Source organism: Ursus arctos, unplaced genomic scaffold (genome assembly GCF_023065955.2).
Source record: "Ursus arctos isolate Adak ecotype North America unplaced genomic scaffold, UrsArc2.0 scaffold_25, whole genome shotgun sequence".
Taxonomy (NCBI): domain Eukaryota; kingdom Metazoa; phylum Chordata; class Mammalia; order Carnivora; family Ursidae; genus Ursus; species Ursus arctos.
In genome coordinates this window covers 769,979-792,757 of record NW_026622930.1, presented here as the reverse complement: position 1 = coordinate 792,757, position 22,779 = coordinate 769,979, and the positions used below count along the sequence as shown (strand labels likewise).

The window sequence follows — 22,779 nt, the reverse complement described above, 5'->3', positions numbered from 1 at the left end:
AGCCTGTCTCCCCATCTATGGTTTGGACCATCCTTGGGCTCAGGGAGGGGTGGGAGACCTGAGTCTGGGGTCAGGCAGGGGGCAGGGGCTGCCTGGGTGGGGTCTGTGGAATTGGGCCCTGAGCTGTGCCCAGCGGGGCACACAGGGAAGGGCCTGGGCAATCTGGCTGGGGCTGGGTCTGGGTCTGGGCCGGGCACTCCCTGCACCTGGCGGGCACGCGAGCACGAGCATGGGGGAGACCGTGTGTGCAGAACAGTGTGGAGCAGGCTGGCTCCCTTGTCTAGTGCACCGGTGGAGCCGTCCCACAACTGTGTGCGCTGCACCCACCGAGGGCGGGGTGGGCCCTCCTGGAATCCTGCCCTCCCCCCCATTCCTGCCATGACCCCTGACAGGGACACCGGCCCCTGCTCCCCTGCCTCCCTCGGGTCCCTCATGGCTGCCCCTAGAGGCATTTTCTGAGATACAAGCAACCACGTCCCTGCCCACGGAGGGCTTTGCTGGCGCCCCTGCTCTCAGGACCCCCTGCTGTGCCCCTCGCTGATGGTCAATCCCAGAGTTTGCTCGCGGCTTGCCTGCCATGGACCACGCGCTCACACTAATGCTCACACACTCACACGCACACGAGCCCACGGTGTGAAGGCTGGGCCAGGCGAGTGAGGCCCAAAAGGGTCGGGGAAGCAGATGCCCTTTCCTCCTCGGGCCCCCCCCGCCTCAGTGTGCCACAGACCCCGAGTATGGACAGACAGTGGCCTCATGGAAGCACGGGGCTGCTCCGGGCGAACATGGAGTTTATTCAGGGAGGGGCGGGCGGGCGTTTCAGTAGCAGACGCCGTCCACCTCTGCCATGACCACAGACACATTGACGTGGGTGGGTTTACCCGCCAGGCGGTCGATGGTCTTCTGGGTGAAGGACAGGGACAGGGCCTCATGGCCCACCATGCAGGAGAACTTGTCTCCCTGCTTCCAGGCCTCGGCGTCTACCCGCAGCACGCTGGTCACGGAGAAGGTGGGGACGCTCTGGCCGGGCTCCTTCAGGGGCTTCCAGGTCACGTACTTCTCTGGGGGCAGCTCCTGGGTGCCCTGCAGCCAGCGGATCAGCACGTCCTCGGGGCTGAAGCCCCTCACAAGGCACGTCAGGGACACCAGCTCGTTGAGGGCCAGCTCCTCCGACGGCGGCGGGAGCAGGTGGACCTGGGGCCGGAAGGTGTTTCCTGGAGGGCAGAGAGCCTGTCAGGGATCTGGGCGGGGCCTCAGTTTCCCTTTGTGAGCTGTGGGTGGGAGCCCCCAAGCCCAGGGGGAGAGGGAGGAGGCGGCCTCAGGAGCCGCCTCAGAAACTTGTGGCTCCGGGCAGGGTCTGTGCTCACCTGTGGGTTTCTTGATGGTGGCGGTTAATGAGCTCTTGGACTCAGGGTGGGTGGCCGCGCAGGAGAAGGTGTCCCCACGGTTCCACTGCTCCGCACAGCCCGGCAGCACACTGGTTACGCTGTAGCAGCCGCAGGAGTCTTGCTCAGGGCTCCTCTGGATGGCGTCCTTCCCGCCTGAGGGCTTCCAGGTGAAGGAGGCTCCCGTGGGGTCTTTCAGGCCACTCAGTGTGCACGTGAGGCTGGCGTTGGAGCCCAGAAGCAGATCCTCGAGTGCGGGCTGGCGTAGTGACAGGCGGGGCTGGTCGCACGAGGGACACTTACAGGGGGGAACAACCGGACACGGATCTGGAACTGAGAGAGAGATTGGAGCAGATCAGTGGGGCCCTCTGCCCGCCTGCCCTCCGACCCGCAGCTCCTTCCTGGGGGCCCCATCTCGGCAGCCCACCCTCGTCCCAGTGGAGCGCCCTCAGGGACGGTCCCAGGTGGCCGGTCAGAGAGAGAAGGTGGTGGCCCTGCCGCCCTCCCCAGCCTGCCCTCTGACCTTTGCAGGGCACAGACACAGGTGGGAGGGTGTTGGAAGAGTGCTGCACTTGGCACTTCAGGACCGAGTCGTCAGGGCACTGGTTGGCCGGCAGGGTCAGCTGGCTGCTCATGGTGTACGAGGCCCCCGCCTCGGCCTTCACGGGAGGGAAGTTCCTGACGGTTGCATTCTCGTTGCTGGGGCTCCAGGTCACGCTCACGGGCTCCGGCGGGAAGAACCCCTGCACCAGGCAGGCGATGACCACGTACTCGGCTGCGGCAGCGCTGCAGAGGCCCAGCGGAAAGACACTGGGGCTGGTTTTGGGCTCTGCAACACAGGACGCTCTGTGAGGCCGGGGCCCGAGTGCGGCCCGGACCCCTGACGCAGCCTCACAAGCCTGGCACGGAGCTGGTTTCTTCTGTGCACTGGAGGAGACTTGCACAGAGATGGCCAGTGAGTGCCCCAAGGTCACGCAGCTCACGTGCCAAGCTGGGGTCAGAACCAGATGCCTGAGTCCAGCTGTGCTGTTTCTGAACGTGGTCCTCAGGGTTCTCGCACGACCACCTGGACAGGCTCCTCGGGGAAGGCCTCGGGCACAAGCCACTCCCACACAGGATCCGGGCGCACGTGGCCCTCCCACGCACTGGCTGAGTCTGCAGGAGCTGCTGGGGCCTCAGTTTCCCATGTGCAGCGGGCACAGACACACTTTCTGCTGGGCTTTGGGGCTCATGAGAGGTGGGCCCTGAGGGAGGGCACAGGCCAGGACAGAGCTTGAAGCGAGCCTGCGCCTCGGCCTCTTGGGCTGTGCAGGGGGTGGCACAGGGGAGGAGAGAGCCCGCTCCTCCTGGGACCCCCTTGCCACTTCCCAGTCAGGCTCCCGGTTGAACCACTCACCCCTCACTAATCCCACCCCCAGCTTCCCTGTTAGCGACAGTTGACCTCTGGTCTACGAGGTTTTGGAGGTCAGAGGCCCAATTCCAGCTCGGTTAGAGGATGTCCCTGATGGAAAAGCCAGAAACACAGTGTGTCGTCTACCTACGTGTACAGGACCAATTCCCTTCAGGGCACAGGGGAGGGGAGAGACAGCATCATGGGTACAGCCTAAGTAGCATGCCCCCATGCACCCCTTAGAACACAGGGAATAGCCTGGCTGGAGACTCGATCTCGGGGGTGGGTCACAAACCCAACCTGCCCTTCCCATTCACCTCGGTCACTAGCCCACTACAGCCCAGCCCAGCCAAGCCCAGCTCAGACCATTTCAGCCTAGCTGCCCAGCCCAGCCCAGCCCAGCCCAGCCCACCTGAGCCCAATTCAGCCCAGTTCAGCCCAGCCCAGCCCAGCCCAGTTCACCCCAGCTCAGCCCGTTTCAGCCCAGCTCAGGCCAGTCAGCTCACCCCAGCCGCCCACCCCAGCCCAGCCCACCTGAGCCCAATTCAGCCCAGTCCAGCCCAGCCCAGCCCAGTTCACCCCAGCTCAGCTCGTTTCAGCCTAGCTCAGGCCAGTCAGCTCACCCCAGTCCCCAGCTCAGCCCTGCCCAGCTCAGCCCAGCTCAGCCCAGTTCAGCCCAGCTCAGCCCAGTTCAGCCTAGTTCAGCCCAGCTCAGCCTAGTTCCCCAGTTCAGCCCAGCTCAGCCCAGGTTAGCTCAGCCCAGCCCAGCCCAGCCCAGCTCAGCCCAGTTCAGTCCAGTTCAGCGGAGTTCAGCCCAGTTCAACCCAGCCCAGTTCAGCCCTACTCAGCTCAGCCCAGTTCAGCCTAGTTCAGCCCAGCTCAGCCCAGTTCAGCCTAGTTCAGCCCAGCTCAGCCCAGTTCAGCCTAGTTCAGTCCAGCTCAGCCTAGTTCCCCAGTTCAGCCCAGCTCAGCTCAGCTCAGGTTAGCTCAGCCCAGCCCAGCCCAGCCCAGCCCAGTTCACCCCAGCTCAGCTCGTTTCAGCCTAGCTCAGGCCAGTCAGCTCACCCCAGTCCCCAGCTCAGCACTGCCCAGCTCAGCCCAGCTCAGCCCAGTTCAGCCCAGCTAGTCTAGTTCAGTCCAGTTCAGCTGAGCTCAGCCCAGTTCAGCCCAGCCCAGTTCAGCCCTACTCAGCTCAGCACAGTTGAGCCCAGCTCAGCCCAGCTCAGCCCAGTTCAGCCCAGCTCAGCCCAGTTCAGCTCAGCTCAGCCCAGCTCAGCTCAGCCCAGCTCAGCCCAGTTCAGCTCAGCTCAGCCCAGTTCAGCTCAGCTCAGCCCAGCCCAGTTCAGCTCAGCTCAGCCCAGTTCAGCCCAGCTCAGCCCAGTTCAGCTCAGCTCAGCTCAGCTCAGCCCAGTTCAGCTCAGCTCAGCCCAGTTCAGCCTAGTTCAGCCCAGCCCAGCCCAGTTCAGCTCAGCTCAGCCCAGTTCAGCCCAGCTCAGCCCAGTTCAGCTCAGCTCAGCTCAGCTCAGCCCAGTTCAGCTCAGCTCAGCCCAGTTCAGCCTAGTTCAGCCCAGCCCAGCCCAGTTCAGCTCAGCTCAGCCCAGTTCAGCTCAGCTCAGCCCAGTTCAGCCTAGTTCAGCCCAGCTCAGCCCAGTTCAGCCTAGTTCAGCCCAGCTCAGCCTAGTTCCCCAGTTCAGCCCACCTCAGCCCAGGTTAGCTCAGCCCAGCCCAGCCCAGTCCAGTTCAGCCTAGTTCAGCCCAACTCAGCCTAGTTCCCCAGTTCAGCCAGCTCAGCCCAGTTCAGCCCAGCCCAGTTCAGCTCAGCTCAGCCCAGTTCAACCCAGCCCAGTTCAGCTCAGCTCAGCCCAGTTCAGCTCAGCTCAGCTCAGCCCAGTTCAGCTCAGCTCAGCCTGGTTCAGCTCAGCTCAGCTCAGCCCAGTTCAGCTCAGCTCAGCCCAGTTCAGCCCAGCTCAGCCCAGTTCAGCTCAGTTCAGCTCAGTTCAGCCTGGCTCAGCCCAGCTTAGCTCAGCTCAGCCCAGCCCAGCCCAATTCAGCCCAGCTCAGCCCAGTTCAGCCCAGCTCAGCCCAGTTCAGCTCAGCTCAGCTCAGCTCAGCCCAGTTCAGCTCAGCTCAGCCCAGTTCAGCCCAGCTCAGCCCAGTTCAGCTCAGTTCAGCCCAGCTCAGCCCAGTTCAGCCCAGTTCAGCTCAGCTCAGCCCAGTTCAACCCAGCCCAGTTCAGCCCTACTCAGCTCAGCACAGTTGAGCCCAGCTCAGCCCAGCTCAGCCCAGCTCAGCCCAGCTCAGCCCAGTTCAGCCCAGCTCAGCCCAGTTCAGCTCAGCTCAGCTCAGCCCAGTTCAGCTCAGCTCAGCCCGGTTCAGCTCAGCTCAGCTCAGCTCAGCCCAGTTCAGCTCAGCTCAGCCCAGTTCAGCCCAGCTCAGCCCAGCTCAGCTCAGCTCAGCCCAGTTCAGCCCAGCTCAGCCCAGCTCAGCCCAGCTCAGCCCAGTTCAGCTCAGTTCAGCCCAGCTCAGCCCAGTTCAGCCCAGCTCAGCCCAGCTCAGCCCAGCTCAGCCCAGCCCAGCCCAATTCAGCCCAGCTCAGCCCAGTTCAGCCCAGCTCAGCCCAGCCCAGCCCAATTCAGCCCAGCCCAGCCCAATTCAGCCCAGCTCAGCCCAATTCAGCCCAGCTCAGCCCAGTTCAGCCCAGTTCAGCCCAGCTCAGCCCAGCTCAGCCCAGCTCAGCCCAGTCTAGCCCAGCTCAGCCCAGCTCAGCCCAGTCTAGCATAGCCCACAGTAGCCGTAATTGTGCTCATTCTAGTTTTCTGTTCTGTGATGTCTATGGCCTCCCAGCGAATCTTCCTTCCTTCCTCGGCTCTGACGTGGTGCCTGTTCTCCATCCTCTTGGGCCCAGCAGGGTTCAAGATGGTCTGACTGAGGAGATAAGGTCTGAACCACATTGGGACCCACCTGCTCGAGACTGCCCGGGGGTCCATTACCTCTGAGAGGCCAGGCCTGCCTCCCTTTGCCTGGTGGCCCAGTGCTGCACGTCCACCGGCCTGCCTCCCCAGAGGATTGGCGTGAGGATGGAGACCACGGCCTCCTGTAGGCCGCATGCTGGCTGTGTGGTCTCAGCAGCCCCCCGCCCTGCTCTGGGGTATTTGCTGCTGTAGGCCGGCTGAGGCTGTGAGGGGTGGGCTGGGAGGGTTTGCATGACTGCGTCTGGCCCACAGATGGGGTCACTCGCCCACTTCCTGTCCCACCAGTGGTGGCTGCTCGCCTCCACGTCATGTCTGGTCTGTGGTCTGGCTGTGGCGGGGCCAGGTGTATGTGGCCTGGCCTGTGCGACCCCCGGGAGCCTGGCTCTGGTCTGAGGCCATGTGGGTTCAAGGCGGGTGCCCCGGTGGAGGTCATGGCTCCATGCGACCGGCTGGGGACGAGAGGCAAGGAAGCAGAGGCTGAAGCGGACACTGCGAGGGGCTCAGGGACACTGGGGTAGAGACGCTCTAGGAGGAGGGGATGGAGAGGCGGCTGGCAGGGGTGGGGCCTGGAGGGACACGGTTTACCCAGAGTGACCCCCTGGCGAGCCAGCAGGCCTCAGTGGACCTTATGGCCACAGGTGAGGATGTGAGGGTGAGGAACCGCTCCAGTCTGGCCGTCACCAGTGGCTCCCCTTCCTCGGCCAGCTCTCCGGCAGCTGGGGTGGGTGGGGGGCAGTACCGGTGTCTGGGAGCCTGGAGCCCAGGGGGGCGGGGCAGCTGAGGGGCCCCCCGTGCCCCATGCTTCTAGCCCAGGGCTCTCCCGCCAGTGCCCGAGCCGCACCATGTTGACTGTCCCCCGGACCCTGCCTTGCCCTCCCAGGGGCAGCGTGGGTCCAGCTGGTGTCTGTGCCCATTTGATCCTTCACTTCTTCAAGCACGCCCGGGAGCCGATGGTCTGCCCCCAGGAAGGACACCACCAGGGGAGTGGCGACAAGCTTCAGGGTGAATGGAGGTCTCTGCCAAGCATGCTTCTTCCCTGTGGACTCGGGCGGCCTGGTCATGGGAGAGGAGGAGACGGATGCAGGGAAGGGAGCCCAGGGGGGTGCAGACACCCTGTGGCCTGGCTCAAGGGAACTCTGGGGTACTATTATAAACCTGGGATCCCCGCAGCATCACCGTGAGGGACACCCCCGCACACCCTTGTGAACACCTGTCTGTGTTGCAGGTGACTGCCCCTGGAGCTCGGCCTTGCAGCCCGCCTGTGAGTCCCTGGGCTCTGCACCCTCTGAGGCTCCAAAACACTCAGGACCCCCAAAGCAGTCACCGCCCCAGGGACCAGGAGGAATGAGAATCAGCTTGGGCAGCACCCAGTGGTTGGGCAGACGTGGTGGGCCGCCTTCTCCCTCAGCCTCACTGCTCCTCAGCCCAGACACTCCCATGCGTCATGGGCACACGAAGCCTGGAACACAGGGCAGACGAGGTGTCGTTTGGGCTGAGATATGACGTCATCGTATCGCCCACCTGCCTGCGGCAACGAGTGGAAACAGCTGGAACTCAGGAAAGAGGTCTGACGTGCATTCTTCTAAGATTGACCCAGCACCTTCCACGGGTCAGGGTCCGTGCCCAGCGTGACCCAGTGCCTTCCATGGGTCAGGGTCCGTGCCCGGTGTGACCCAGCACCTTCCACGGGTCAGGGTCTGTGCCCAACGTGACCCAGCACCTTCCACGGGTCAGGGTCACCTCTGGGCTTCTGTACCCACTCTTCCCTCCCGTGTCTCCATCTTCATGGGGCTTCTCCTCTGTCTGTGTCTCTCCTCCCCAGCCTCTGGTAAGGACACCTACCATCAGATTTAGGGGCTGGACCATCTCACCTGAAGGTCCTTAACGTCAATCACATCGGCAAACACCCTTTTGCAAAGGAGGTCGCATTCACAGGTTGCAGGGATGAGGCAGTGGACATAGCTTTTGGGGTCAGCATTGAGCCCACTGTGCTGGGTTCATAACAGAAGGAAAGCAAGTGGGTCTGTGGGACCCTGAGGAGGGAGCCCCTTCCTGCTGGGAGGGACCGTGAAGGCAGCATCCCTGGCAGTGTCCACCCTGCGGCCTGCTCTCAGGCTGTGTTCCCCTTGTGCCAGGACCCCGCTGGCCCTCCTGACCGGTGACAGACACACTGGCCTCCCAGGCTTGTGGGAGATGCATTCTGCCATGTGCAACGGCCTCTGGCTCTCAGGGCCGGTGTGAGGGAGCCCTTGTTTTCCTTGTGCTGGGGTCCACGGGCCAGGTCTCCTGACCTGGGGCACCAGTCGAAGAAGGAAGACACTCAGCTCTGCCCTTGGGGGACCGTCAGTCCAGGAGATGGGAGGAAGGCACCCAGGCCTGAGTTCGGAGAACCTTGCTGGTAGGTGTGGGTCTTGTCAGCTCCAAATGAACAAAACTCCCTTAAAATTGCATTATTTCTATCATCTATCTATCATCTATCTATCATCTATCTATCATCTATCTATCTATCTATCTATCTATCTATCTATCTATCTATCATCTATCTATCATCTATCTATCTATCATCTATCTATCATCTATCTATCTATCTATCTATCTATCTATCTATCTATCATCTATTTATCATCTCTCAATCCATCCACGTATTATCTATCTTCTATTTGTATCTATCTATCATCTTTCTATCAATCATATATCTATCATCATCATCTATCTATCATCTATCTATATACATGTATCTATCTATCCATTTAGCTACGTATCTATCATCTGTCCATCCATCCATCCATCTATCTATACTTCTATCATCTATCTATCATCTATCTATCTATCTATCTATCTATCTATCTATCTATCTATAATCTATCTATCATCTCTCCATCCATCCACGTATTATCTATCTTCTATTTGTATCTATCTATCATCTGTCTATCCAACCATCCATCAGTCCATCCATCTAACCATCTCTCTCCATCTAGCTATCTCTCTATCTATCTATGTGTAGTTTTGGGCGTTATCCAGGTTCCAGGTCCGTGGTACTTTCCTCCCCCCTTGCTGTGCTCTCATGGGCCCTAGACCCCGTGGGGAGAATACAGGGCATGTTCTAGCATGCACCCCCTTTTAAAAACTGTAAGGGAGAAGGAGAAGCATTTTCCTGGAGGCCCAGTGAGGACAGCCCTGGGACCCGCGCTGGCCCTGGCAGCAGCATTTAGGGCAGGGTTTCTCCCATCGGAGGTACAGATCTTCGTGACCAAGGACATTCCAGAAAGCTCCAGATCATCTCTTGTTGCGTCTGTGCGAGGCTGCATGGCTCCGACGTTGTGAGGACTTATCTGGATGTTTCCTGCAGGTTGTCCACAGCCAAAGCTGACATGCAGAGTGTGCTGGGGGCAGAGATGGAGCCCCTGCTCTGAGGTCTGGTCACATCCCTGTGACTCTGGTCCCAGTTAGAGTAGAGCCTGGCTGGGTGCTCCAGAATGGCCTTAAAGCTGAAAATCTCCTTTATTTGATCAGTGTGGGGGTGGGTTTCCTGAGACGGCGTGTGTCCCTGCATGAGTGCCGGGTGGGGCCGTGCCGTGGCCTCGTCCTGTTTTCAGCCCGCACCCCTGCTTCCCTGATGTTCTATTTAGACCAAACCCTCCAGGTCTGGGAATGAGCCTCGGAGCTGCCGGGTCCTGGGAGTTGTGCCCCGGGCGGGAGGCCAGCGGCCAAGGTCCGACCCCCGTCAGCCTGCACGCTAGCCTCGCTCACTTCCCTCCCTGGTCCGGGACCGAGTCCGCCTCTGAGTCTGTGTGACAAGCGTCAGGGATGGAGCCTGTCTCCAGAGGGCCGTCCCCACGTGTGGAATCTCCCGTCCAGAGGACTGGGGATTTGTGCGCTGGACGTGTGGCCACGGGCCCTGAGCCGTGGTACCTACAGTTCACGCGCCCCAGACAGGGCCCAGAGGGCGCCCCGGGCTGCTCACGTCTTTCCTTGTCTTGGGTCCTGAGCACTCTTGGTAGATGAGGGAATCCTGCCTCTCATCACGTGTGTTCACATAGTCTCCCCGTTTCCAGTGGACTTTGCAGAGACCCTAGTGGGACGGGGTCTCCAGGCCGGGAAACCACCTCTTTCTTCTGAGAGGGGCGCAGCCTCAAGCCCAACACTGCCTGGCCAGCTGGCCATCTGTCCCGCACCTTGGCTCCTGCGTTCCGGGCTCTTCAGGCCTCTTCTTGAGGACGGCGGTGGCCAGCCCCCGACAGCTCTTGCTTCGTGTCTCGCTCAGCTCATGGGGACCTCCAGGCTGGCTGGCGGGATGGGGGCCCAGGCTTGGTCTGTGTGTGTGTGCTCAGGGGGTGGACAGCTGGGGGGACGACCAGCGGTCCCTGGAGGCCCATGGTGGCTCTGGGCTTGGTGCTTGTGCAGCTGTGTTCCTATGGCCTCCTGCGCTGACCACGGAAGTAGCTGCTTTGGGTGTGTCCAGGGGAGACCGTGCCTTTCATGTCGGTGTGGGAAAGGGTGGTGAGTCTTGGCTGGAGACCAGGAGAGCAGGTGCAAGGGACTGAGCTGGGTGCCTCTGGGGGTGTCAAAGGGACAGTCGCAGGGAGCAGCCGGCTGGCCACCTGGGCCTTCTGCTCCCTTCCCTCTGGACGCTTGTCCACATCGTTGGGGGGGCCCGCCCCCCAGCCCCCCAGGTCGGTGGATACCTCTCCCAAAGCGTGCTCGGGCGCATGGGATTTGTAAAAAGGAACTTTACTGAGGGACTCAAAAGGAAGGCAACAGGGCTGCCAAGCTCGGAGCGAGAGGGGAGGCCAGGGTGGATGGGGTTGGGCGCTGCTGGCTGAGGCGGGACCCCTGGGAAGCTCCTTCTGCTGGGAGACCCCTCCTCCCACCCCAGGAGTCCTGGCCACAGCCCCGAGCCGTCCCGTGGCTTCTCCCCAGCAGCTCTTCTCTGTCTTGGCATTGTGCAGGGTGGGAGCTGCCAGTGGCCGGCAGGAGGGCTGGGCAGGGGCCCGGGGCTGGGCAGGGGCAGGGCACTTGGACCCGGTGCCGTGGAGGTGGGAGCCAGTGTGGGAGCCGAGGTCCCGCACTGGACTTGGACTGTGAGTCCCGGTTTGGCTCTGGACTCTGAGTGGTGGGCGGGCCATGGGCTTCCCCCTCCCTGTGCTCTGGGGACTGTTCCGTGAGAGCAGAAGTAGCCCTGACCCCCAGGACCAGGGAGAGCCCAGGGGCCAGCACCCGTGCCCAGCTCAGGTCGCTGCGTGGGAGGGGCTTGTCCCAGAGCGGGCTGGGGTCGGGGCTGTGATTGGCAGGTGCCCGTGGGGCCTGGGGCCTTGGAGCTGAGCTGGAGCCGTCTGCGTGTCTGCGTGCTGGTCAGCGTGTGTTGGCTGTGGCCTCGCCTCCCACGGCGGGCAAGCAGACCGCCTGCGACACGGGGAGGGGAAAGCAGGGCCTCGTTGCTCTGTGCCCGGACCTAGTCTGCGGGCCGCACGACGTTGGCGTAGTCTCGGCTGGCATGGGGCTTCTCCTGCAGGACGGTGGCCAGGACCCACCTCACCTGGGGGCAGGGCACGCGCGTGAGGACGGCTCCTTCGGGCGCGCTCCCTCCCTCCGGGCCTGCCCTGCCCTGGCCGCGGGCCTCCAGGCTCCCACCTTGAACAGGCTGGCGGTGGCTCCATAGCTGACGCTGACCAGGAAGAGGATGACGAAGACCAGCAGGCTGGCCCACAGCTCGTCCAGCTCCGTGCTCTCGGAGGCATCCGCACAGAGCTCCTGGAGCTCCAACTCTGCGGGCACGGGCCGGTCAGCCGGCCCCGGCGCAGCCTCCGCACGGGCTGGTGGGGACGGCAGGCCTGGCCCCCCACCCCGAGGAGAGGAGAGCATCATGACGCCCTGGCCTCCGCCGTCCTGCTGGTGGCTGCAGTGGCAGGCCGGCCAGTCCAGCCGCCCAACCCACCCGCTCTGCATCCGGCCCTGGTGGCCGGGGTCCGATGCCCCGCGGGGCTGCAGGTGTGGCAGGGACCCGCTCTCTGTGGGTCCCCACCCGCAGCCCTGGCCCAGACCGCCCAGCGGCTCTGCTGTCCCTGCACGGCCCGTGGCCCCCGGCCCGTCCCCCAGCCCCGTCCCCACTCAGTCTTACTCCTGCCAGCCTGAGGACCTCTGTGACGTGTACACGCATTTGCAGCCTGCCCGGAGCCCTGAGGGGCTCAGCTGTGTAGCCGAGCTCACAGGACCTGGGGTAGCCCCGGGAATCCATGACGTGGGTGCTCCGGGGGGCTGGCTGGTCCGTGCGGACCTCGTGGAGGCCCGAGGTGCCCAGAGCTGCCCCCGGCCCTATCCCGGGCCCCCGGTGTCCCCGGGCTCCTCCTCCCTGGCCCACCGTCCCCTGCACAGTGGGCTTCCATGCTGATGAGTGAGGGTGTGGCGTGTGCATGGCCCTGGGGCTCCCACGTGGCGCGTCGGAGCCGGGTGCCTCCGACCTTGTGTGCGCGGAGTGTGGGCCAGGTGTGTGCCGCTTTTCACATGGACGTGTGTGTGTGTGTGTGTGTGTGTGTGTGTGAGCACGGCTGAAACAGAGGGCCTAGGGCTGTTGGAGACCTGCACAGAGGCGTGGTGACGGCAGGGGTGGGCTTGGAGCCTGGCTCTGGCCCCTCAGCCTCCTGCCCTGGGATGGGGCCCGTGGCCTGTTTGGGGTGTGGTGCAGTGAGGGAGGAGACAGAGTCCACACTCTAGCCATGTGCGTGTGGGTGTGGGTGTGTGTGTTGGTCCCTGGGGAGAGGATGACAAGGAGGGTTTGGACTTGGGAGGCCAGGGTTTGGAGGAGACTGCCAGGTGGGGGTAGGAGGCCTCTCCACGTCCATCATGGATACATTGGTCCAGGTGTGACAGTGAGAAAGGGCTAGGGAGTAGCCTGGGTGACAGGGCAGGCCGTGGGAGGCCACTAGTGACCACGTGGGTGCTGGTGGTCCGTGGCGATATTGGAGCTTCCCTAGGACTTGGTGTGGTTGAAGGGAGACTCGTGTGAGCCCTGGGGGTCCCGGGATCCATCAGGGTGGAACGGCGGTGAGCAGAAAGCAGGGCAGAGGGTGTTGACCCCTGCCTGGGTGACCAGTAGGCAGGCAGGATGCGGCTGGAGGTGGGGTGTGGGACCAGGCTTGGCACTGGCCACAGTGTGCGGTCAGAGGCCTGCCCGGTCCGCGTGTAGGAGGGAGGTGACAGCGAGGGGACGGACAGGTGGGGCAGTGGGGTTTCTGCGTGCAGGTACCGGTGTGGGGGTGTGACTTGGTCCATTTCTCCACTCAGAGGGCCTGTGTGCAGCTGGGGCTGGCGATAGGGACTTGTCTGTGTCCAGAGGGCTGGCAGGAGACTGGGGAGGGGGCTGGCTGGAGGCTGAGGCCTCTGGGCCTTCAGGAGAGGGAGGGGCTATGGGGTCTGTAGTCTCTGGTCCCTCTGCGGGGACCCCAGCCGCCCCAGCTCTTCGGACTCCTTTGAGTGGGCATGACCCCTAGTGGGGTGGCAGGGAAGGCCCCATGACTTGGATGGCGATGGTGGGCCGAGCCCGGCCTCAGCCCTGCTGCGCCCCCTCCTGTCCCCTCTGCTGGGGGCCCCTTCCTCTGTGCCAAGACCTCCCTGCTTGCGACCCTGCCTGCCCGCAAGAATGGCTGTGCCCGGGGCTCTGAGCGGACACTGCAGTATTTATTGAGAATGAGGGAGGGAGGCCTGGTCAGCCCCGCCCCTGCCCCAGCAGGAGGGAGCCGGGAGGGGGGCAGCGGGTGGGGGAGGGGCGTCATTTACCGGGGGTCTTGGACACTGTTTTCTTGAGGATCCTAGAGTCGGACAGCGCCTCGTGCACCACTTGGCAGGTGAAAGCGTTCTGCTCTTCCCAGTCCGCCCGGCTGACCTCCAGGCGGCTGAACACGAAGAAGGCGGGCCTGGAGCCCGGGACCTTGTGGGGCCACGTGGTGGCGTGCTGGTCTGTCTGAAGGGGGCTGTCGTTCCGAAGCCATTGTACCGAAATGTCCGCAGGGAAGAAGTTCTGGATCAGGCACGTGAGGGTGACCTTGTCCTTGGTCCCCTCGTCCTCCTCCGGGGGCAGGAACACGTAGACCTCCGGGGCGGCACGCTTGCCTGGGGACAGGTGTGGGGTCAGCCCAGGCTCCCGCCCGGGAGGCCCACCCCCTGCCCTGGGGCTGTGGCTCACCGGGGGCCTTGGCGATGGAACGCACGAGGTCCTTGGGCAGGTCTGGGTGGGTCACCGTGCAGTGGTAGGTCTCGCCCTCGATCCAGTCCTCCGTGTCCACTGGCAGGGTGGACGTGACGCTGATTGTCCCGTTGAACTGAGCCCTCTCCTCCGGTTTGCCTGGGTGCACGGGTTCCCCACTCTCCCGGGACCAGGTCAGGCTCATGCCCTCCGTGCTGGCCAGGTCCACCACCAGGCAGGTGATCTTGGGCGACTTGTGGACGTACAGGTCAAGGGGGCTGGGCGGGGTCAGGTAGCTGCTCACGCCTCGGGGGTCAGACTCTGCGTGTGTGGGAGGGGCTGCGTGAGGGCGTGCGGTGGCCCCTCTCTGAGCCCGAGTGTGTGGGAGTCGGTGGGGGTGGGGGGCCGTACCTGTGCACTTGCGAGCGTTAGCATTAAAGGTCAAGCCTTGATAGACGACCTGGCAGGTGTAGGTTTTTTGGGACACCCACTCGCCCTGGGTGATGTTGAGCTCGCTGTGGGTAGAGGTCACGTTGCCCTCCTGTGTGCCGGGCGCGGTGTACGAGAACATGTTTGTGGCCTTCTGCCCGTCCACCAGCCAGATGACCTCCATGTCCCCCGGGACGTAGCCGGAGACGAGGCACAGCAGCTGGATGGTGGTGTGGGTGTCGCCGAGGGGGTTGCAGGAGGAGTGGAAGAGCTTCACGGTGGGCGGAGTGAAGCTCCTGGCGCATGCTAGGGTAGAGGTGGCAGCATGGCGTTGGCCTCCCTGAGCCCAAGGACTCGCCCGCCAGCCTAGGCCCCATGTGGGCCGGGCACTACCAGGCATGGCAGTGTGGGAGCCCACGCACCGCTCCCGTTCAGCCGGTCCCTCCTCCCTCCGGGGTCGTGTGGGCAGCCCAGGCCTGGCTCACCTCGGAAGGTCTTGTTGATGGCGGGGGACCCCGCGTGAGCCACGCTGCAGGTGAACGTCTGCTTGGCCCACTCGCCCCAGGTGGTCACCTGGCCGATGGCGCTGTGGAGGCCGGAGGTCTGGTGGAAGGTGGTGGGGAGGGTGGCAACGCTCTTGTTTAGGGACCCTGTGTCCCAGGTCACGGTCACCGGCATCGGGAGGTAGCCCGAGACCATGCAGCCCAGGGTCACCGAGGGGGTACTGGCGATGTCACAGCAGGAGGCCAAGGGGAACACGGACAGGTCCCGGCTGGAGGCTGTGGGGATGGGGCCAGTGTCAGTGCCCATCTTGGCACGATCACCCCGTCCCATGCCGGGCCCACAGCTGACCCGGGGCGTCCCGCTCCCAGGCCCCTGGGTGGGGATCTGAGAAGGAGAAGCATGGGGCAGAGTGGAGGAGGCTCTGGGACCCCTTGTCCATCCTGGGGGGAACCTCCCTTATTCCCGAAATCTGCTGGGAACCGGCATTCCCTGCCCTCAGCCCTGAGGGGCAGGAGTGTGGGGTTCTTGGGGAGTGGAGGTGTGTGACCCCTCCTCTCCTGACCAGCTAGGCCTCTCTGGTCCTTGCAGGGCTTTCAGGGAGCCTGACTAGTGGCCCCGTTCACAGAGGAGAAGACACCATAGCACTCCTCCCCCAGCTGGTGACTTGGGTTTGCAGCCTGCCTGTGCTCCCTTGGCCTTGGAGCTCAGACCCCAGCTCATGCTGGCCCTGCCCCTCAGCTCCACTCTGCCAGCCTGTGCAGGGAGGCCAGTCCCATGGCCTTGTGTGTGCACCGCGGAGACCAGTGAGACAAACCAGCCTCACTAGCTCTGCCCGATTCAGGTCAGCTAAGGTCAAGGGGCCCACCTTGGTCTAGCCTGGCCCAGGTCAGCCCAGGATATCCCATTTCAAGCAAGACAACTCATCCGAGTTCAGTCCACAAATTCAACCAGATTCATTCAGCTCGGCCCAACTCAGCCCACCAGCCACGTTCATCCCACCTGGTCGGTTGCAGTCGTGTTGTTCCCATGACCCCAACCACTGGGCCTACACCACCCTTTGTGCCTCAGGGAGCCCGATGCAGCCAGGCCAAACCAACCAGCTGAACCCAATTTAGCCCAGCTAAGCTCAGTTCAGCACAGTTCAGCCCAGATCAGCCCAGTTCAACCCAACCCTGTTTAGCCTAGCTCACCTCAGCCCAGTACAGCCCAGCTCGGCTCAGTAGAGCCCAGCCCAGCCCAGCCCACTTCAGCCCAGTGTAACCTAGCTTAGCTAAGCCCAGCTCAGCCCATCCCAGACCAACCGAGCTCAGCCCAGTTCAGCCCAGCTCAGCCCAGTGCAGCCCAGTGCAGCCCATGTCAGCTCAGCCCAGTTCAGCCCAGCTCAGCCCAGTGCAGCCCAGTGCAGCCCAGTGCAGCCCATGTCAGCTCAGCCCAGTTCAGCCCAGCTCAGCCCAGTGCAGCCCAGCTCAGCCCAGTGCAGCCCAGTTCAGCCCAAGTCAGTTCAGCTCAGCTCAGCTCAGCCTAGCTCAGCCCACCCAGTTCAGGCCAGTGCAGCCCAGTTCAGCCCAGTCCTGCTCAGCCCAACTCAGCCCAGCCCAGTGCAACCCAGCTCAGTCCAGCTCAGCCCAGCTCAGCCCAGTTCATCCCAAGTCAGTTCAGCTCAGCTCAGCTCAGCCTAGCTCAGCCCACCCAGTTCAGGCCAGTGCAGCCCAGTTCAGCCCAGTCCTGCTCAACCCAACTCAGCCCAGCTCAGCCCAGCCCAGCCCAGTGCAGCCCAGCCCAGACCAACCCAACTCAGCCCAGCTCAGCCCAGCCCAGTGCAGCCCAGCTCAGCCCAGTTCAGCCCAAGTCAGTTCAGCTCATCTCAGCTCAGCCTAGCTCAGCCCAGTGCAGCCCAGTTCTGCCCAGCTCAGCCCAGTGCAGCCCAGTTCAGCCCAGCTCAGCCCAGTGCAGCCCAGCTCAGCTCAGCCCAGCCCACCCAGTTCAGCCCTGCTCAGCCCAGTTCAGCCCAGCTCATCCCAGTACAGTCCAGTTTAGCCCAGTTCAGCCCAGCCCAGTTCAGCCCAGCTCAGCCCAGTTCAGCCCAGCTCAGCTCAGCCCAGCCCACCCAGTTCAGCCCAGCTCAGCCCAGTTCAGCCCAGCTCAGCCTAGCTCAGCCCAGTGCAGCCCAGTTCAGCCCAGCTCAGCCCAGCTCAGCCCAGTGCAGCCCATCTCAGCTCAGCTCAGCCCAGCCCACCCAGTTCAACCCAGCTTAGCCCAGTTCAGCCCAGTGCAGCCCAGTTCAGCCCAGCTCAGCCCCGTGCAGCCCACCCAGTTCAGCCCAGCTCAGCCCAGCTCAGCCCAGTTCAGCCCAAGTCAGCTCAGCCCATCCCAGACCAACCCAGCCTAGCCCAGCTCAGCGCAGCTCAGCCCAGTGCAGCCCAGTTTAGCCCAGTTCAGCCCAGACCAGTGCAGCCCAGTTCAGCCCAGCTCAGCCCAGCTCAGCTCAGCCCAGCCCACCCAGTTCAACCCAGCTCAGCCCAGTTCAGCCCAGCTCAGCCCCGTGCAGCCCACCCAGTTCAGCCCAGCTCAGCCCAGCTCAGCCCAGTTCAGCCCAAGTCAGCTCAGCCCATCCCAGACCAACCCAGCCTAGCCCAGCTCAGCGCAGCTCAGCCCAGTGCAGCCCAGTTTAGCCCAGTTCAGCCCAGACCAGTGCAGCCCAGTTCAGCCCAGCTCAGCTCAGCCCAGCCCACCCAGTTCAACCCAGCTCAGCCCAGTTCAGCCCAGTCCTGCTCAGCCCAGTGCAGCCCAGTTTAGCCCAGTTCAGCCCAGACCAGTGCAGCCCAGTTCAGCCCAGCTCAGCCCAGCTCAGCTCAGCCCAGCCCACCCAGTTCAACCCAGCTCAGCCCAGTTCAGCCCAGTCCTGCTCAGCCCAGTGCAGCCCAGTTTAGCCCAGTTCAGCCCAGACCAGTGCAGCCCAGTTCAGCCCAGCTCAGCCCAGCTCAGCCCAGTCCTGCTCAGCCCAGTGCAGCCCAGTTTAGTCAGCACAGCCCGGATGAGGCAGCTATGCCCACGTCAGACAGGCTCAGCTCATTTAGGTCTAGGTAGCCCCTTTTTTTGCCAACCTCGTCTCGCTGGTCCCTGGTTAGGTGGCCCAGGTTTTCCTGACTCAGCTCTGCTCAGCAATGCTGTGTGCAACACAGTTCAGGTTAGCCTCGTTCAGCTAGTTGAGCCAAGGTGAGCCAACCCAGGACTGTCCTTCCAGGCTGCCTCAGATCTCCTCAGTTAAACCTGCCTGCCCAAGCCCTATCCATCCCAGTTAGCCCAGCCCAGGACGGTCCCCACCGAGGAGAGCATTTCACCCGGGTCAGGCTCCATCCACCCAGCTCGGCTCAGATCACCTTGGCTCCGGAGAGCCCAGCTCAGGCGCGAGTGCCCAGGCTGGTCAAGCCAGGCTTATGCAAGGCCAGGGTTTCCCACCCCACCCTGTCCACCAAGCTCACCCCAGCTTAGCTCAACCCAGCTTCCCCTAGCCCACCTGGTCCTGTAAAATCAGCCCAGCCTGGCCCGTCTCAGTCCAGTTGGGGCAGCACAGCTTAGCGGAGCCCAGAGAGACCAGCCTGGGCCCACTGAGCCAGGGATAGGTCAACCCCTTCCACATAACTCCTTCTACTCCAGCTGCATGGGGCCTAGCACAGACAGCCTGGCCCACCTTGTTTAGGCCGGCTCAGGCCAGCCAGTTCACACACCTGAGGATGGGCGCCAGTCCAGCCTGCCACCTAGTCCAGCATAGGGATAGCTCCCTGGTGCTTTCCCCTGGCCTTGGGCTGGCGGTCATTGCCCTGCTTGGTTGCAGGCAGATCCATGCTCAGGGCCCCGTCCACGCCCTCTGCGCGGTCCTTGACCGTCTCAGCCCTGGGTGCTGCCCTAGCCCTGTCATGTCCGAGGTTCTCGGCCCCTCGTCTTCTCCAGGTCAGCTTTGGGCAGTCTCTTGCTCCCATGTAGCCACGTGCAGGGAAGAGACATCTGGGAGATGAGCAGTGACCAGAAGGCTCTGTCCCTGCTGGGCGGGCAGGGGCCTGGTGGGATACCTGAGGTTCCCGGTCCTCCATTGGGGCCCGGCCTGGCTGTCTGCAGCTCCCTGGATGGGCTCCGGGAAGGATGAGGTGAATCATTAGTAACCATGGCTGTTACTTTTGCGTCCAGATAATAGGGCCTGGGGGGAGGGGAGCTCTGCCTCAGTGCCCTGGCTAAAAATGGGGTGGGAACCCCCAGGGGCCTCAGCAGCCCTGGAAATTCCCCTTTCTTTAAGTTCTTGGGAAGTCAGTCTAGCAACATTGGAGTCACAGGTGAGGCCCCTGTGCCGTGGACGCAGTGGGCTCCTGTCCGTGGCCCCTGCTGCCCAGCTGTGGCCTCTGTCCCTCGATGGCACGGCTGACTCGGTGCCCTGTGACACACGCTGGTGGTCACTGGGGTGCCCCAGGAAGGGGGGACATGGGCACGAGAAGCCACAGCCTCGTGGCCACGTGCCTGAGACGTGGATGCAGGGGTCCTTGTGGCACGTTCCCTTGTTCCTGTGTCCCACTGCCTGGAGGAGAGGCTCTGGGGGTGAGTGTGCGGGGCATGAGTCCCCTGGGGACAGGCGGCCCCCCCTGGCCTGGCGTCCCACTGGCAGGGGACCTCAGCCATTGCCCGCACACTTCTTCCCGAGTCCGTGTCCTGCAGCCGGGCTCTTCCTGGGGCTGCACCCGGGCGGTGTGTCCAGGGAGGGCTGGCCGGGACTGTGGGCAGGCTGGACCGGCTGTGAGGCTGGCCAGTGGCTCTGGAGGACGGCTGTTGTGCCGCAGCCTGGAGTGCACTGTGCCGTGGGTGTGTTCTGTGGGTGCTCACCACGGGGGGCGTGGACGGGCATCTGGCTCGGGTGTGCTGGGGCAGCTGTGAAGCGCTGTTCTGGGCCTCACCCTCACGGTGCACTCATGTCCTGCAGGCCTGTGCGTGCCCACAAACCCCTGCCCGCCAGCCTGGGCACACACGCAGGGGAGGCCACGGGGACCTGCCAACCCCGTTCACAGTGCGAGCTCCTGCGAGGCCTTGTGCCGAGTTTCGCAGCGGGACACATCAGGATCCCTCCCTCCTGACCCAGGATGCCCAGGGCCAGCAGTCCCTGTGCGGGAGGCTGCGTGGAGGTGGCCTCGTCAGTCCTGGTGCCCTCGGAGGGCCATTTGGGCTCATTCAGATGACGTGGACGGGCTGCTGCGGGGTTCGGCCGGGAGGCATGGGGCAGAGCCAGGGCTCTGGGAGGCCTGGGCATGAGGCCTGGGAGAGACAGGGCCCAACCCGACCTCCCTGTCCCCCAGGGCAGTGTGTCCCGGTCTGTCCCACCCCGCCCTTGGCCCTGGGGACAGGTGCTGCGTGGGAGGCAGAGGGGGGAGCGCCCAGTTCCTTGGAAGGGCCCACGATTCTGAGAGAAACCACAGGGCAGGCAGAGCCCCACCCCAGAGCCTGCTGCCCCCGTGGGCCCAGGGCTGGTGCTGCCAGGCCCTGCAGCCTGCTCATAGGGGAACAGGCTGTGCTTGGGCTCCGCTGGCAGCCCTGGCCACCCTGGCGTCCCCCTACTCCTTCTTCCCCTGGTGTGGGGCCGAGGGCTCCGTGCCCAGCTGGTCTCCTGACTCTATGCTGAAGGTGCAGGATGCATCCTCTTGCTGCTGGTGGGCCCTGTCTCTAGTCTGGACCAGCTTGGGGTCCTTGGTCTTGGAGGAGAATGGCTCTCATGTCTTCCCCATTCCCATAAGGGTGCTCAGCTCTGAGCATTTGAGTCTGTGCTGTCCCCGCTCTGCTGCTCTCTGGGGCTGTGGCCCTGTCCTGGCCTCCAGGAGCCACTCTTGCCCATGCCCCCTTCTGTGCGGGAGTAGACCTGGCTGTTCCACCCAGAAGACACCGTGCCCTCAGCCTCCAGGCTGCCCTGCTCTGGCATCACAGCTTCCTACCTGCACAGTGCCCTACAAGGCCCCACAATGCTGCTCCTTTATTCACTGACCTGGAACAGACTCTGCATCTGAACGTGTTTCTCAGCTGTGCTCGTGTGTGTGTGAGAGCCTGTGTGTGTGTGTGTGTGTGTGTCTGTGTGCACGTGAGCCTGTGTGTGTGAGAGCCTGTGTGTGTGTGTGCGTGTGTCTCTGTGTGCACGTGAGCCTGTGTGTGCGTGAGAGCCTGTGTGTGCATGTGTCTCTGTGTGCACGTGAGCCTGTGTGTGCGTGGGAGCCTGTGTGTGCGTGTGTCTCTGTGTGCACGTGAGCCTGTGTGTGCGTGGGAGCCTGTGTGTGCGTGAGAGTCTGTGTGTGCGTGTGTCTCTGTGTGCACGTGAGCCTGTGTGTGCGTGAGAGCCTCTGTGTGCGTGTGTCTCTGTGTGCACGTGAGCCTGTGTGTGCGTGAGAGCCTGCGTGTGCGTGTGTCTCTGTGTGCACGTGAGCCTCTGTGTGCGTGAGAGCCTGTGTGTGCGTGTGTCTCTGTGTGCACGTGAGCCTGTGTGTGCGTGAGAGCCTGTGTGTGCGTGTGTCTCTGTGTGCACGTGAGCCTGTGTGTGCGTGGGAGCCTGTGTGTGCGTGTGTCTCTGTGTGCATGTGAGCCTGTGTGTGCGTGAGAGTCTGTGTGTGCGTGTGTCTCTGTGTGCACGTGAGCCTGTGTGTGCATGGGAGCTTGTGTGTGTGTGTGCATGTGTCTCTGTGTGCACGTGAGCCTGTGTGTGCATGGGAGCCTGTGTGTGCGTGTGTCTCTGTGTGCACGTGAGCCTGTGTGTGCGTGGGAGCCTGTGTGTGCGTGTGTCTCTGTGTGCACGTGAGCCTGTGTGTGCGTGGGAGCCTGTGTGTGTGTGCGTGTGTCTCTGTGTGCACGTGAGCCTGTGTGTGCGTGGGAGCCTGCGTGTGTGTGCGTGTGTCTCTGTGTGCACGTGAGCCTGTGTGTGCGTGGGAGCCTGTGTGTGTGTGCGTGTGTCTCTGTGTGCACGTGAGCCTGTGTGTGCGTGGGAGCCTGCGTGTGCGTGTGTCTCTGTGTGCACGTGAGCCTGTGTGTGCGTGGGAGCCTGCGTGCGCGTGTGTCTCTGTGTGCACGTGAGCCTGTGTGTGCGTGAGAGCCTGCGTGTGCGTGTGTCTCTGTGTGCACGTGAGCCTGTGTGTGCGTGAGAGCCTGCGTGTGCGTGTGTCTCTGTGTGCACGTGAGCCTGTGTGTGCGTGAGAGCCTGCGTGTGCGTGTGTCTCTGTGTGCACCTGAGCCTGTGTGTGCGTGAGAGCCTGCGTGTGCGTGTGTCTCTGTGTGCACGTGAGCCTGTGTGTGCGTGAGAGCCTGTGTGTGCGTGTGTCTCTGTGTGCACGTGAGCCTGTGTGTGCGTGAGAGCCTGTGTGTGCGTGTGTCTCTGTGTGCACGTGAGCCTGTGTGTGCGTGGGAGCCTGTGTGTGTGTGTGCGTGTGTCTCTGTGTGCACGTGGGCCTGTGTGTGCGTGGGAGCCTGTGTGTGCGTGTGTCTCTGTGTGCACATGAGCCTGTGTGTGTGTGCATGTGCCTCTATCTCCTACCCGTCTTCTGTCTCCTCTTGGATCCTCGTGGTAGGACAGCATTGGAGGGTCTCAGGTGGGAGCCTCAGGGCCTGGTGGGTGGTAGTTCTCAAAGAGTGGGCATTCTCGCCCCGAGGGCGAGGGCACAGTTGTGCCAGTGCCTGTTGCTCAGCCAGGAGAGCATGGGGTCCACCTGTTGTGGGAGATCCTGGCATTCGCATGTGGGGGGGTGGGATGGAGGCTGATGTGTGGTCCAGGGGATGGGAGTGGGGGTAGCCCTGGGACCGAGAGGAAGAGGGGGCTGGGCAGGCCGCGTGGTCCATTGGCAGATTGGCTTCTAGGTAGATGTGTAGGGCAAAGGAGATGGAGGGTGTGGAGTGACCCTAAGGACGGCAGCC

The 22,779-nt window shown here is 63.2% G+C and overlaps 1 gene segment (V, D, J or C); it reads right to left on the bottom strand.

Moving 5' to 3' along the window:
* Window positions 1-768: 768 nt before the first annotated feature.
* Window positions 769-22,779, bottom strand: part of LOC130544844 (Ig alpha-1 chain C region-like) — a 137,909-nt gene continuing 115,898 nt past the window's right edge. The window contains 3 exon segments of the C gene segment in view: window positions 769-1,211; window positions 1,365-1,715; window positions 1,906-2,211. Of these exon segments, the coding sequence occupies window positions 817-1,211; window positions 1,365-1,715; window positions 1,906-2,211 (1,052 nt within the window).